This window comes from Siniperca chuatsi, linkage group LG20, assembly GCF_020085105.1.
Source record: "Siniperca chuatsi isolate FFG_IHB_CAS linkage group LG20, ASM2008510v1, whole genome shotgun sequence".
In the NCBI taxonomy this organism is placed as follows: domain Eukaryota; kingdom Metazoa; phylum Chordata; class Actinopteri; order Centrarchiformes; family Sinipercidae; genus Siniperca; species Siniperca chuatsi.
The window spans coordinates 16841131-16856439 of NC_058061.1; the positions used below are offsets into that span (position 1 = coordinate 16841131).

Here is a 15309-nt window from a genome sequence, read left to right on the forward strand (position 1 = left end):
GGAGAAAATGAATGACGGACAGTTAGAGGAAAAGCAGTGAAGAAACAAATGCACATAGCTAAGCAGGAAGTTTATTCCTCCCAACAGGCAGTGATAACATTTCCTCAAGGATGAAGGGTAGAACGAGAGAAAGAGATGGATGGAGCATTAGCTCTGCAGATGATGCAAACATGTGATGCTGCAAGATTATAAGCAAAATAGCAATGTAATTCTACAGTATGTGCATACAGTATAAACACCTGAAGGCATAAATCCAACCATAACTGACATCCCCTTTTATCCTCCTACCTTTTCATAATCTGTTTTCATCCTGTATCTCATTCTCAGCTATACATGTCATTACAGATGCAAAGAATATAAATCTAAGCTAAATCAATTACCTAGCAGTAAACAGGGGTTGGTTATATAAATATGTGTATGTACATGGATGCATTGTGTGTGTGTGTGTTTGCAGAAATGTGGACACTCTGATAGTAGACGTGTTTCCGGTGTTGGACACTCCAGCCAAACAGCTGATCTGGCAGTTCATCTACCAGCTACTGACCTACGATGAACAGGAGCGCTGCCAGGGCAAGCTGTCACGCTTCCTGGGTTTCAAGAGCAGTGGTGAGCCAAAAACACTATATGGAAACGATCTGCATTTGGGAGAATACACATACAGTATCAGCAGACTGTCAGTAAGTTGCTTGTTTGATATGAAAAAGAAACGTGATTTTGCCAGCTGTTAAGTTCCTCGTTGGCAGATTAGATTTATATCATGTGAGACATCCAGAAAAAATATATCAAGATTTTATTATTAACCACCTGGTGTTTTTTAATTATTAATACAGCCACAAAGGAGCAGCTGTGCATAATTTGCTTGCGAATAACAAAAACTTGATGCTGAATGTGTGTGCATGTGTGTGTTTTGCAGCAGTGTTGGAGCCTGACGCAGGTCCGGAGCACCACCGGCGGAGCAGCTCTATGCGCGTGACAGGGACATCCTACCGTGGCAACGTCCGAGAGAGGAGCTCTGACGACTGCATCATCGGGACTCACCTGGGAATGGGTACGCTGCACATAACAACAAGAACAAGGATTTACTGCTCTGTAGCAGAAAATCACTATAATCTCCACAGAGTTGGTTGGGTTTATACCGAGCTGTACACCCCACAACTTTACTGTTTTGATTCACTCTCACAGCTCTCATGGCGTTGTTTTCGGCCGCAGCAGGCAGCTGTTTTCTGGAAAAAGCTCTGATAAACCCACTGTACAGTACCTGCCCAGCACCAAACAGCAGACAGACACAGAGAGAGACCAGCTGGTGAACATAGTGGAGCATTTAGCAGCTAAAGAACAAGATATTTCCCACAGGAGACCAAAAAAGAGCTACAAGAGAGTGAATATTGGACTTACATTCATCAGGTAGCCAGAAACACGACTCCAAATGAATGATAATGTTGCGCCGTATCTGCTGGATGTGTAAATAGGCAACAGTTTGCTAACAATTTTGCCATATCAACAAAAGGTGATAATATGTCAATAATGTGTTCATAACTTGTTTCTGCTGCCCCCAAGCAGCCAAATAAATCAGTTATTACAGGTTTAACAACAACCGTAAAGTTGTTTTTGCTTTGTTATGAAAGCTACTGTATATTTTTTAAAAGTATTAGTTCAGTATTATTGCATTTTTTTTGGGTTTGAATCCTGGACATACTAGGAAAATTTGGGTAGAGACAGTAAATGAGCTTCCTTCAGCAGTTACTGTAAAATTAATGTTCCCTTGAGCAAGGCGTCTAACCCCCCGTCTCAGTTGAACCACTCAGAGCTCAGTAATAAGGCTGTGTTTGCACTGGTCAACTCCCAGGTGGTAATGTATGTAATTGTTAGAACGTGCAGTAGACTGGTGCTGAAAAAGATGTGCGCTCAGCAAATCCTCTGTGGATACTTAAAGGCTACATAAGACAAAATTTGCCATCATCAGTTCATACATTAACTCCATATCTCAGCTGTCTTTGCTTTTAATAATGTCCCCAAACTACCAGTTTGGAAGCACATACAGTGTTTATTTCCAGCTGAGGCGTCAGGTATTTCATTCATAGTTTCCCCTGTTTTCCATTGCCATTGCTAACTCCTGCTCCAGGAGCCAAGCTTTTGCCTTTTACTCCTCCACGCTGTTCTGCTCTGCTTCATCCTCTCCCCTCCTGGCTGGGGGTGGATGGAAGGAGGAGGCTTACGTCCATGTGTCACTGTTCATGCCTTATTGTGCTTTAGGAATTCATGTGGATGAATCTGGGAGCCCGGAGGAGAGGCAGTCAGGAGATGGAACCTCCTTCCCCGAGTCCCCTGACCTCAATCATGTAGGTATAACTGCAGCTTTTCAGCGCCTAGATACTCAGCAACTGGCATAATGAATGCTAGTCGTGTCATTTGTGCTCTCTAGCTTCACATCATTTGAAGGTCTGCTCGTAATTTCTGCAGTTCAACATGTGGTATTAAATTTGTGGCTGCAGTTAACGTTTGGTCTACATATTGTTCCTGAAACGATTAAAAGCGGCGGACCTTCAAAGCAAATGTGTTGCAGCGATTGTGTGCTAACCAGCTGATCATGCCTCCACCCGTAGATGACAGGTGTGTACACAGAACTGGAGAACGTGTACGCAGGGAAGAGTGTGTCGCCACTGCAGGGTGGCTCCTCAGCAGAGCCCGAGGGGCCGGGACAGACTGAGGCCTACAGGCGCTCTCTCTCCCCCCTCACACTCCCCCCTCTCACAGGTACTCTGAGGCTGACACACATGGCCAAACACTCAATTACATGTGCACCCACACACACACACACACACAATGTGCACATGCTTTCAGAGACATGCTTTCACCAATGGTTCACAACCATGTACCATTTAGGCTTCATGCGTTTGCAGAGTGAATTATTGAAATCAGATATAGTATTTGGCAGGAATGACAACTGCATAACTTGTTCATGTCATGTTAGATTTGCTGTAAATACAAGCTGCTGAATGAGGAAAAATGTTAACGTGATTGGAAATGACACTATAGTAAGGGTGCAAATTGGTCTTTACAGGTGACAAACATGGCATTAGATCCACTGACTTTCTAAAAATGTCACATATATTAGTAATTTTCACCTGAATTAAGTCCATGCTACTTAAATACTTCTCTCTTCTTCTCATCTGTAGCCTTGTGTTTATGGTTGATTTAACATTTATAAAATCATTTTGGATATTTAAACCAGTTGGTTTTACTAATCTGATGCGAACATGGCATGAAAACCACTGCGTTTTGAATGTGTTTAAGTTAGAACTCATTCAAATCCGACAATCTGTATGTGCACATAAGCCTGCAGTTTATCTTTGTGTTGCCATGGTAACCTCTCAGAAGACGTGACCAAGAATGTCACAAATCATTTCTTGAGGGAATAAGTAGCATGATATATAAGCCAAGTCATCCAGTTAGAAATTCTTGGTGTAAACATCTGCAGTATGAGCATCAATGGTAGCACAGTTGCACTGAACACATGCACCATGCTGCTAGCAACCATCTTTGATTTCCTTCTTTGCAGGTAGCCATAAATGCGGCCTGTCCCTGTCCTGGAAGGAGCCTCTCCCCACTCCTGTGTATGAGATCCACCACCAGAGCAGTGTGGACTCCAACCCTTACGTCAGCCTGGAAAGCCCTCCGGCCTCCCCTCAACACTCGGATGGTGGTCCCAACACGCTGACCCGCCGGAAGAAGCTGTTCACCTTCTCCCGCCCACCTCGCAGCCGGGACACAGACAAGTTCCTGGACGCTCTGAGCGAGCAGCTGGGCCACCGGGTCACTCTGGTGGATGACTTTGTACCTGGGGAGAACGACTATGAGGAGGTGAGGAAGACCGGCCTCCAATCTACTGCATCATCTGCTGTATTTATGCACATGCTTTGTTTTTATATTTTAAAAAAAATGTGTTAAGAGTATTGTAGAGTATATGTTTAATATCTTGTTAGCTCCATGATACCTTGCGTGAATTATGGGCGCGATTCATTGCACTGAACCGATGACTGTGAGAGTTAGCGGTGTGCTACAGGTGTCTTCCCTTTTCTTAGAGCTTTTTTGGGAAATAAATAACTTTACACAGGATAATGTGATCATACCTCTGCTTTCTATTACCGAGGAATGGGAGGACCACCTACAGAGTTACAGAGTTCAGGGACAAGTTGCGCCATTTGCAACTGCACCAATCAAGCTAAACTAAATGTGTGACTTACAAGAGAAGACGAATCCAAAAGACCCGACTTGTCTTTAGGTGTGCTTTTAGACAGACGATGCCGTGTCTTTAACTTTATCGCTTCACTGTCGCTAAATATGCTGCTGGATGTTACCCGAGGCTTCTTCTTCACGTTGTCCTCCCATCCCAGAGGTATTATCACGTTATCCCGTTCAAGGTGTGACAGGGTGTGTTCCCAAATCATTTATTTCCCAAAAAGCTTTAAGGAAAGGGGCCAACACCTAGCATACGGCTAACTCTTGCGGACGTAGGTTCAGCGGAAGGAATAACTGGAAGTTCCGCCCACAGTTCATGCAAGGTATCATGAGGCAAGGAATAATGTGGATACTAATTATTATTTCAATGTTAAATTTAAAGCTGTTATATATGTTATTTTAAAACACAAATAAGTAATTTATAAATTAATTGTGATACCTTAGTATAATTGCTGTAAACAATTGAGAGTGTAAATGAAATGATGGGCAGGCTCTATCTCAGGCCAGTAATGCCATGAAGTCTGACCCAGCTGCACACACTGTAAGATGCACGGTAGAAGCAAGTAACGACTGTAATGGTCTTGCTTGTTCATGGTAATTATACTAATGTCTCATAGTTACTGTGGTACTACTTTTTTGATGCTGAAATATTACATGTAGCATTATTTACAGACAATATTACTGTTGTGCATTTGCTTGTTATTATCAAATAATAAGCAAATTCACATTTGACTGAAGTAATTACGTTGTAGTGTTGCATGTTTACATTAGAGCAGCTCTAATGTACACTACAATGAACGCTTGTGTCACATGAACAGATATATCAAGGTGGTTGTCATGGTTTCAGAAGAAGAGGGGTGCCTGTAAGTAAAACATGATACTCGGTTATACAGTAGAGTCTAATTGTATCTGCATATTTCTGCCTAGTAATCTAAGGTTATAATGAGGTGCTGGCTGACATTAACTCATCAAACAAACATAGCTGGGTTACGTCTTTGTCAGTGTGGTCGTCAGGAATGGGGAGAGCTGCATATTGTACATAATTGACTGGGTTGCACGTATTTTAAAACTGATCTTTTTAGTATTGTTTTCAGTGTTTTACAGTCAACTTTACATTTCTTGTGTTCCATAAATAGATGGGTTGCAGTACTGATAATATTCAAGTGCATGTGTTCTAAAATTATTTAGATCAGCAGGTTATTTTATTTTGTTGCTTTATATGGCTTTTCTGTCCCATAAGTAGGTAAAAAAAAGATTAGATTAGATTTCTATTTGAAGTCAGCTGTGTGTTAGAGTAAGTGGAGTTGGAAGTTGTGATTGTCAGTTCTGATGGTGTACCTCTCCTCCCTCCAGATGAGTTTCCAGGAGGACCAGGACCTGGGCTTCATGCCTCGGCAGCTCAGCTGCGGCAGCAGTGAGGATCACAGTAGCAGCGACGAGGCCTCCTCTCCCTCCTACTCCTCAGGATCTGAACCCATCCCACCACCTCCCCCCCAGAGCCCCCCGCCTCCCCCGCCTTTCCAGGCTCTGATACCGCCTCCTGTTCAGTTCACGGACCCCCTGCCGCCAGTCCGCTTCTCCCCTGAGCATGTCCCCCGCAGCCGGATGCCCTTCCAGCCGCACCACCCCATCATCCCTCCTCCCCCGCCTCCTCCGAGGACCCTCCTGTCCAGCCGTTCTCCTCTACACAAAGTGCTCCCCACCAGAGAAGAAGGAGAGAAAACTCACCAGCGCTTCCAGGCCACCACCTCCACCCGCCTCTCGCACGGCCACATCACCCTGGGTTCCACCACCTTACGCTCCTTCCAGCCGTCCCGCCCCAGCTACCTCCCCCGACAGCTCAGCCAGCCCCAGCCTATCCACCAGCCATCCCCGCAGCCCTCCCCTCAGCCGCTGAGACCGAGCCAGCTCGTCCTCCAGCGGCACCACCAGCTCCACCACCAACACAGCTACCAGGGCCCTCTGCCGCCGTCCCTCCAGGATCACAGCCCGTCCCAGTGTCAGAGCCAAGGCCCCGCAGGCTCCTCACTGCTCTCCAAGCCTCCGGCCTCTCACTCCACCCTCCCCAGTCACACTAAAACCTATGAAGCCCCACAGCAGGAACACCAGTCTCAACAGGTAACATCTGCATTTACAGTAGTTTTTAAAACATGATTGTATCTTTTTTTTTTTTTTAGCTCTTTTCTCGCTGGAATACATGACACAAATGAAATATAAGCCAGAACAGAAAAATCATGAAAAGTTAAAACAGCAATGCCACAGCAACACAAGTGTCACAGAAAAAAATCAAGAATTGGCATCATGCAAATTACTACTTTAAAGTTTTGGTGATATATTTGGCATCACACATAGAAGACCATGAGACTGACAGCACAAAAAACATACTGCTTCTTTTGGCAGTTCACCCACTCTCTCTACACATCTCAGGAGAACATACTAAAATCACAATAAAAGCAACCAAAATATCTCTTTTCAAAAGGAAACGTGTTAGAAAAAGAAGGTAAATCTCAAGCAAACATCAGCATCTGCTTAAACATCAGTGTGCAGTATTGAGTGTGATCACACCTACAATTGGTTGTCTTTGGGCCAAGCCTAATTGGACATTCATTTTGTTTGCTGCAACTGATGGAGAGTATATAAACAACTCTGCACAACAACAAGTGCTCTGCATTCCCCTGAGGTTTTGGCACAAAGTGGGGAGATGATTCTGGACACCAGAGTTTGAATAAAAATGTTCCAAACTCCCTTAGGTGAAACCTTTAGTCGTGATCTGTTGTATATGTACTATGCATAAACTCACTGATTAAAATATCTTGTAAATTAAAAAAAAAAGCATTTTTTGATCTCCAAGGCACCACCGCCGCCACCTCCTCCCCTCCCCCCACCCTGTGACCCACCTCCGCTGCCCAAGCCGGGCCACCACGCCTCGGACACCAACCACATGAGTGTGAAGAGGCTGCGCTGGGAGCAGGTGGAGAACTCAGAGGGAACCATATGGGGTCAGGTGAGTGGTGAACTCTTACTCCGTTACATTAGTCACGGATAAAGTATGCACGAATCTGTCATCTTACATACAGTACATACAGTAAATACAGTAAACAATCACTTTACTTGCAAATCTTCCCACCTTGGCTGTGAATTTTCTCACTCCTCCAACATTTCTCTTCCCGTTTTTGGAAAGACCTACTCATCTACTCTGTTGTGTCTCTGATGAGTCACAGCAGCATCGAAGCAAAAATCTTGTTGTTGTAAACAGAATACACAGTGGATCTTACCTGCTCATATCTAGCAAAATGTTGGACGTTTTGGTCCCGCTTTACAACCCTATCAGACAGACAAGTTGCATTTCTGTGTATTTCAAAATAATTTTTAGACAGCTACTTCTAGGTTAGGAAGCTTTGACTGTGTCTTTGGAGAGTACAGACTGTGTCCTTGTCTATGTTTAGCTCGGAGAGGACTCAGACTATGACAAGCTCACTGACATGGTGAAGTTCTTGGACCTTGATCTGCACTTTGGGACTCAACGCAGATCCAGTAAGTTGTTGTATACTTGTGATCCTCTATCATGCTGCATCGTCATATCTTTATTTACATCATGCTTAATGTCATACAGTGATAATATTCCATCCAATTAATTATCGTTACTCGTTTACAGTAAAAGTGAATCTATGTGTTTATCTATTGACATCTCCTGTTTTGTTTTGTACCTTCACAGTTATGATGTTCTCCATAACCTATTTTGGAGCTGCTCCATTCACCTGTTCATCCAATCCATTCTCCATAAGGCACCATACCCCCCCCCCAACACACACACACACTCTCCTGTAATAGCACAGCTCTGCCAGAGGAAAAACACACCTTACTATTATTTATTGTACATATGTCAGACATTTTGGCCTGTAGCGACTCAAATGGCAGAGCTGTGTTATTAACCCATCAACCTGCCACATGTAGCCACTGTGTGTGTTTGTGCCTGTAAGTGTGTACGTGTGTGTGTGTGTGTGTGTTGACCCCTGGTGCCTGGAGAACACATCCTTACACTCTTTGTTAAAATGATCAGTCTCTCCTCCAGAGCCAGCCTTCTTGCCAGAGAGCTTTAAAAAGAAAGACGTGGTGGAGATTCTGTCTCATAAGAAAGCCTACAACGCCTGTGAGTACCACAAGAATATGGCTGCAGGTCGCACACACACCTGAAAGGTCCGGGCTCAGCCAAACAGCACGTATTGCAGTATTTTACAGTTGCTTCGAAGAACCAAACTGACTCGCTAAAATCTTACCTTTAAACAAAAAATTCCGTTCTTACAAAGTGCAGAACATTTAACACACAGATCCTGAAGTCAGTGCTGAAGGACTTTTGTTGCTCTGACAACCGGCTTCGAAGAACCAAAAAATCCAGACCCGTGTCAAAGCGTCAACATTCTAATCTGAATAACTCAGTTATCAACGTACGAAGAACGTGGCCCAGGTCACAGTTGCAACTCTCTACTCATTTTGCCTTCATTTCAAAATAAGAGCAAAATAAGAGATAACTTCATCCAGTATTAACAAATCAATTCTCAAACTGCTTTCAAAGAACCAAATTAGTTGGATGAGAATCAGGATTATTTTCACCTGATAACAGCAGGTTACCCTGAATTAGTTAAGACACATTATAATATGTAATGTGTAATATAATATCTAATATTATTAACTGAAATAAAATAGGAAGTAAAAATATAGCAGTGACTAACACATGAATTTAACAGCAATAATGGCAAATGGAATCATAAATTCAGCTACACTATTTGTATAATCTTAGAGGAAATTACCACTGCAGACTCTGTTTTGATGAAATGACCATTCTATTTTAAAAAGCAACAGTGATTAAAATTTAGTGATAAACATACACAATGTTGTGGATGCTCTGATAAAAAAGCATTTTGTGTTAAGAGTTTTGCAAAATTGAAACTCTGTTATGAAAACTGGGCCAAAGCAACTGTAAAATATTGTAATACAGAAGTTGTTTAGGTTTCTCATGTTAACAGTGTAAGCCGTAAAAAAGTGGTATATCGCAATTTTTAGGATTTATTTCTTAGTGCTAATATCCTGAATGCCCTGTATACAGTGAGTGTGAATAGCATACTGTATATAACAAAAGAAAAAGTACTCTATAAAAAGTAAAAAGTCGAAGCCATATTCAAGAATATCAGATGTGACCCTCCTTCTTCACTGTTACATTATGTACACTATACTAGATTATACTGTGGATGATGGGTTCACTTTCCTGTGTAAGAAAGATTTGTTCTGCTGTTATCACACCCATATTACAAGGTTTTTTTGTTATGTACTGTTGTTAATTACCAGGTTTATACTGGGATTTTGGATTTCATAATCAATCTGACACCACAGAAATATAAATAGTACGCAGTGGAAAATTACACATCATCAGAGGGGGATGAAAGGTTTTGTCTGCAGTCGGGAACACAGTGATCCTCTTTGTAATGTGAATAAAACAGATGTAAATCCTCCATGTCTTCCTCCTCCTCCTCCTCCTCCTCCTCCTCCTCCTCTCTGCAGCCATCCTCATCGCCCATCTGAAGCTCTCCACCACCGAGCTGCGTCAGGTCTTGATGAACATGACCACCGACAGGCTGGAGCCCGCTCACATCAAGCAGCTGCTGCTCTACGCTCCCGACGACGACGAGGTCAAACAGTACGAGCAGTTTGAACAGGACCCAGCCAAACTGAGCGAGCCCGACCAGTTCATTTTCCAGGTGCAAAAAAACTCCCAGGCGAGCAAAGTTTTCAAAAGCAAGATGGAATGATGAGTAAATGATTGTTTTGTATGTTACAGATGCTGATGGTGCCCGAGTATAAGACCCGTCTGCGGAGCCTCCACTTCAAGACGACCCTGCAGGAGAGGACGGAGGAGATGAAGATTGCGTACGATTACATCTATAAGGCTTCAGTGGAGCTGAGGAGCAGCAAGAAACTGGCCAAAATCCTGGAGGTAAACATCCAGAGCAGGGAAAATGAAAGTGAAGTCATCAGTCTGTATGTTAAGAGTGGTTACTAAGTGCTTTTTTTGCCCACAGTTTGTACTTGCAATGGGGAATTACCTGAACAACGGCCAGCCCAAGAGCCACAGGACAACCAGTTTTAAGATCAACTTCCTAACTGAGGTACAGCATTGACACCTGTGCTTCAACAATGTTATGTTCATCTTAATTTAGCTTTTTAGTCATTCATTCTTCCCTTCTATCTTGCAGCTAAGCACGACCAAAACAGTAGACGGGAAATCCACCTTTCTCCACATTCTAGCCAAGTCTCTGTGCCAACACTTCCCTGAGCTGCTCAACTTTTCCAGAGACCTTACAACAGTGCCTCTGGCAGCCAAGGGTACGATGACATTACAGCAGCAGAGCTCTTTCACTCTGCTTTCTGTCCTGAAAATCATTTAGTAGTAGAATGTACTCGTTCCATCGTGTAATTTCCATACAGTACACAGTGTGCTGGATGTCACTTCAGGGCTGGCAGACTTTACTAAAAGCATATAATTGTATTATTTGTATTATATTATTATTTAATGTAGATGTATGCTGTGTTTGTTGTGTGTCTTAATATTAACCCAAGATAATGGTTTACATATTATCATTTGACAAACTGTTCATTTAAACTGCTGTTTGTTAAAAGTTAGATTTCCTTGCTGCTGCTACAATCATTAGACCATGTATGGGTGTTTGGGTAACTTATCACCTGATATTTCCATGTAACTCGTTCAGTCAACCAGAGAGCCATCACAGCAGAGCTGAGTGACCTTCACTCCACCATCCAGGACATCAGGACGGCCTGTCTGAAGATCCCACCCACCTCCGAGGACCACTTTACCTCCGTCATGAGCGTATGCTAACAGTTTTAAATACACAATACACATCAAGCATATAGAAATGTGTGGGTTTTTAAAAGCTACTACATTTACATACACTTTATCATGGAAGCTACTGATTGCTGATTGCTGATATGTGAGTGAGATGAGATACAGTTCAGCTGACTTCTGATTTGCAAAGCAACGTGTGCATTTCTAACATTTGGTGGAAGTGGTGGTAACAATGCTTTACCTTAAAGGGGTTCTTCAGCAATTCAGTACCACACTTCCATAAAGCAGAGGGTCTCACAAGAGACAGATTTTTAAAAGAATAGTAAGAATCAAAGAAACAGAGGTCGAGATTTCCTGACTTTTAGTCGCTAGTATGAGTCACGCCCCCAAAACTCTGGATACTATGTTTCCCATAATACAACTCATTAGCATCCATAAAAAGCTCCTCCAGAGCCACAGAAGACATTATACAGCTGTTTGTTACAGGCTGAGTAGAACTCCTCATTGCAAGTGAACTGACTTTGATGTGTGACCTTTTGCACCCACAGAGCTTTTTGGAGAACAGCCACCCTGCAATCCAGTCTCTGGAGTCCCTGCAGACCCGAGTAATGGAGGAGTTCTCTAAGGTGGCCTCCTACTTTGGAGAGGACAGCAAATCCACCAGAACAGAGGCTTTCTTCGGCATCTTTGCAGATTTCATCTCCAAGTTTGAGGTGCGCTATTACTGTACTGTTCTCTTCAGCTGTGTAGACAGAACCAGCTGGGATAAATTTGACTTGTTCCTGAAGATGAGCAGCTCATATTTTGATATATGCAGCAGGTGTTTGACAGATTCAAACCTCCAAAACAATGAGGTATTCAGCTGGTGCTCTCACACAGACTGACAGCAGCCTGCAGCTATAAAGTGATTAAGCTGCAAAGTGCTGCTGTCTGTGGAATAACCAAATGTGCTCTAAATCTGAAAATAATACGGTAAAATAAGCATAAATCAGATGAGATCATGGGTTTTGTCTTGCAGAGAGCTCTCAGTGAGACCCAGACTCCAGAAAATCCCAGAAGCCCCAGACTGTCTTCCCCTCTGGCCTGGTAGAAGCAAGAAATGCGGGCGGATGTCGGGCCAAACCGACAGGCTGGTCGTTACCATTTTCACTCTGCTCTCCACAACCAAAGTGCCAAGATCACACACAGAGACACTCTAACCAACGGGAACAGAGACCACATCATCTATAGCAAACAGAATGGAAATACACTCTATCTGTAGATAATCACAACAGTTAATGAGTGCCCGTGTGCAGCATCGCTGTTATTTCAGGTGCTGGGTAGAGCAGGAACATTCAGGTGTCCACAGGTCAACAGGAACTCACCGCACACTGACAACTCAAACCAGTTTTTACATTATTTACATCTCTTTTTAATACACATCACACAGTAGATAGTAAAAGATACATTAGAGAAACCATCCATGTATGTTTGATTGCTCCAATGCATCTTGATGCTGCATTTAAATGAAATGTAAGTAATGAAAACAACCGGTCTGAATATTTACAGATTACTTGCTTAATGTTTAATATATGACTATATAAAGTTTATATTTTCTATCAGATCATATTTGAAAATTGTAAAGATTAAGCGTAGATGTAGACTGACGACAGTCATCTGGAATCAAGGTGATTCACAAGTGTAGTTTAGTTAGTGTGTAGAGAGCCAGGCTGAACTGCTCAGCGGGATCAGACTGTTCATGCAGTGGTGCACTCACTGCCTCCCATACAGCAGGATTTGATTTGAGAAGGAGTTTTTTCCAACATCGTGTATCCACATTGCTGACTTACAGATGTGGTCATTCTCATCGAACCTACTGTGAATTTATAGGCCATCTATTGGGAGTTATAATAAAAAAATGAAACATTTCCTCTCCTCATACAGCTTAAGTCAAAGTCATCCACACCCAGCTCTTGTTCACTTGTGTCCTTTGCAGTACATTGCATATGACATTTCTAAATTCCTGACAAGGATCAGTCAATCATTACTATAGAAGCAAAACAATGCCATAAAGATAAAAAAAAATTTATATTAGAATAATTGCAAACCACCACTGAATTCTTAATATAAAAACTGAAATAAAATTATAGCACTGAAATATTACTATCTGAATTTAAATGGTTTGAATTCCCCTCTTTGAAATTTTCAGTTGGTAATTTCAAATTGTGCAATTTAAGAAGTTGATTTTTTAGGGTCCAAACATTTTGATAGAAAATTCATGTGTCCATGTTTCAAAAAACAGTTTAAGTTGCTCATATTCAACTGGTTATTTTCAGATAAAAAAATGTAAGTCAAGTCAAAAAATCTGGTTACTCAAATTACACCACGGTGAAATTTATATACCAAAATTCAGATACAAAAATTCAAGATAAAACATTTTAATTTTAACATAAGCAAACAAGCCATAATGGAATCGATCAGACCTCTGTCCAAGTTATATTCTTAGTTCTTAATTAGTCATGCGACCCATGAAATAAAAGTTCAGATAAGTAACTGGAAATGCCGCACAACTAAATTTTCTGTCTGAATTTGCGAACCTTGAAAAGAAAAAGCAAATTTTCAAAAAGAGAAATTCAAAACAACTAAATTAAAATAGATGGTAATATTTAAATAATTCAAAATTCAGTGGTATTTAAACATCAACATTATGTATTCAATTTCATAATTATGTATTAGGTTGCTTACAAAAAGTGTATTTTATTTTTGGCCCTACTTTGCTTCCATAATTTTCTGCATTTTTAGATAACGATGAGACATTTACGTAGAAAAATCACATTAGCCACTTACTGCTAGTAAACCAGTGGGTGGTCGTGGTTAACTTTAGCTTCAGCTCCCTATACAAGTATGATCAAGGATGAAGACATCATTACATTTTTGTGGCTAAGTGGCTAAGACATGAGGTCATCCACCTTTTTTAGATGGAGGTTTAGACTCCAGTCATCACATCCCAACTGGACTCAATCCTGATCATAAACAGCCACTGAAATCTGTCCAATCAGGCCAGTTTGCAGCACTTGAACTGGGAAGCCTCTAAACAGGTTGGAGTCCTTTGTCGTCAGCCATTCAGCATCAGCATTGTGCTTCTTCTGCCTGTGAGGACTTAGTCAAACCAAAATTTGCAAAACATCATCGAGAACACTTGAACAATATTGCACCTTTCACAGTGAGGTAACACTGATTACATCAGCACATGGTCAAATTTGGCTCAAAAATCATCTGTTTCATAGAGCGTGCGGGTGGAATAGTAATTTTTCCCCCTAATAATTAGTGTCAGTACAGAAAGATAGAAGGCAGCTTTAATATGAAAAGGCTGAGCTGTGTGCTTCTGGAAAAGAGGACAGCTAATAGTTCTGCACTTTGTCGAGTATTTCTAGTGTTATGAACACAGCCCTGCTTAAACAAGTGGGTGGCTGCTGAATGAATGAACGTCAAATGCATGTGGAAGAAAACATCTCACTGTAAATGGTCATTTCCTGCTTTTCTGGTCGTCATGGTGATCTCACGACTCATCTACAGTACAGTGTACCTGTAGCTGTGTTGTATTTATGTTGATGAACTATTGTTGAGTTTTTGCTATGCACTGCTCATCATTTTGTATTGTATGCTTGTGTGTCCTCCAAGTCCTAGTTTATTTTGTTATTCAAGAGTGTCATCAGGAAATTACCATTTTATTTATTCTTTATGCGCAGCTTTAGTCAGGCTTACGAGGTGACTGTGATCTCGTAAAAATGCAATCCTAGCTGCTACTAGTGTAGTAACAGTGTTTCTTGTCCGAATCAATTGCATGTTGGTGCAGTTAATGTGTTATGATGTGCAGCTGGTAGCATTTACCCTCCCTGGATATTTAAGTTTAAAATAAATACATTTCTGTTAGTCTAGTTAGGTTTATTTATTGGTTGCCTACAGATTCTCTTTTATAACTGTTTTATATGTTTTCATGAGAAGTTGCTCATGTTTTGTGATTGTTTGACCTTTATGTTTTATTCAATGCTTTCAAATGAAGGATATGTTTTTGATCTATAAAAATGTCATGCTTGAAACTTGAACTGCCCGACTTATCTGTGCCTCAATAATCTCAAATGTTAATATAGAGACTTCAGGTACATACAGTATGTAGTATTCATTGACTTACAGCAACATTATAAACTAATCTTATAACCATAAGTATTTCTTCT

The 15309-nt window shown here is 41.6% G+C and overlaps 1 protein-coding gene across 7 annotated transcripts in view; it reads left to right on the forward strand.

Annotated features, from left to right (window-relative positions):
• grid2ipb (glutamate receptor, ionotropic, delta 2 (Grid2) interacting protein, b) overlaps positions 1-15180 on the forward strand; it is a 39396-nt gene extending 24216 nt beyond the window's left edge. For 3 of the 7 annotated variants that reach the window (XM_044178422.1, XM_044178421.1, XM_044178423.1), the window contains 17 exons: positions 455-606; positions 914-1048; positions 2254-2339; positions 2604-2754; positions 3560-3861; positions 5058-5102; positions 5593-6357; positions 7091-7243; positions 7686-7773; positions 8300-8389; positions 9796-9992; positions 10073-10228; positions 10314-10400; positions 10488-10617; positions 11001-11119; positions 11644-11808; positions 12114-15180. In XM_044178422.1, coding sequence (XP_044034357.1) covers positions 455-606; positions 914-1048; positions 2254-2339; positions 2604-2754; positions 3560-3861; positions 5058-5102; positions 5593-6357; positions 7091-7243; positions 7686-7773; positions 8300-8389; positions 9796-9992; positions 10073-10228; positions 10314-10400; positions 10488-10617; positions 11001-11119; positions 11644-11808; positions 12114-12185 — 2893 coding nt within the window. In that variant the 3' untranslated portion in view covers positions 12186-15180. The remainder of the gene's footprint in view (positions 1-454; positions 607-913; positions 1049-2253; positions 2340-2603; positions 2755-3559; positions 3862-5057; positions 5103-5592; positions 6358-7090; positions 7244-7685; positions 7774-8299; positions 8390-9795; positions 9993-10072; positions 10229-10313; positions 10401-10487; positions 10618-11000; positions 11120-11643; positions 11809-12113) is intronic. The other 4 variants (XM_044178420.1, XM_044178424.1, XM_044178419.1 and 1 more) reach the window with 3 other exon arrangements.
• Positions 15181-15309: the final 129 nt, after the last annotated feature.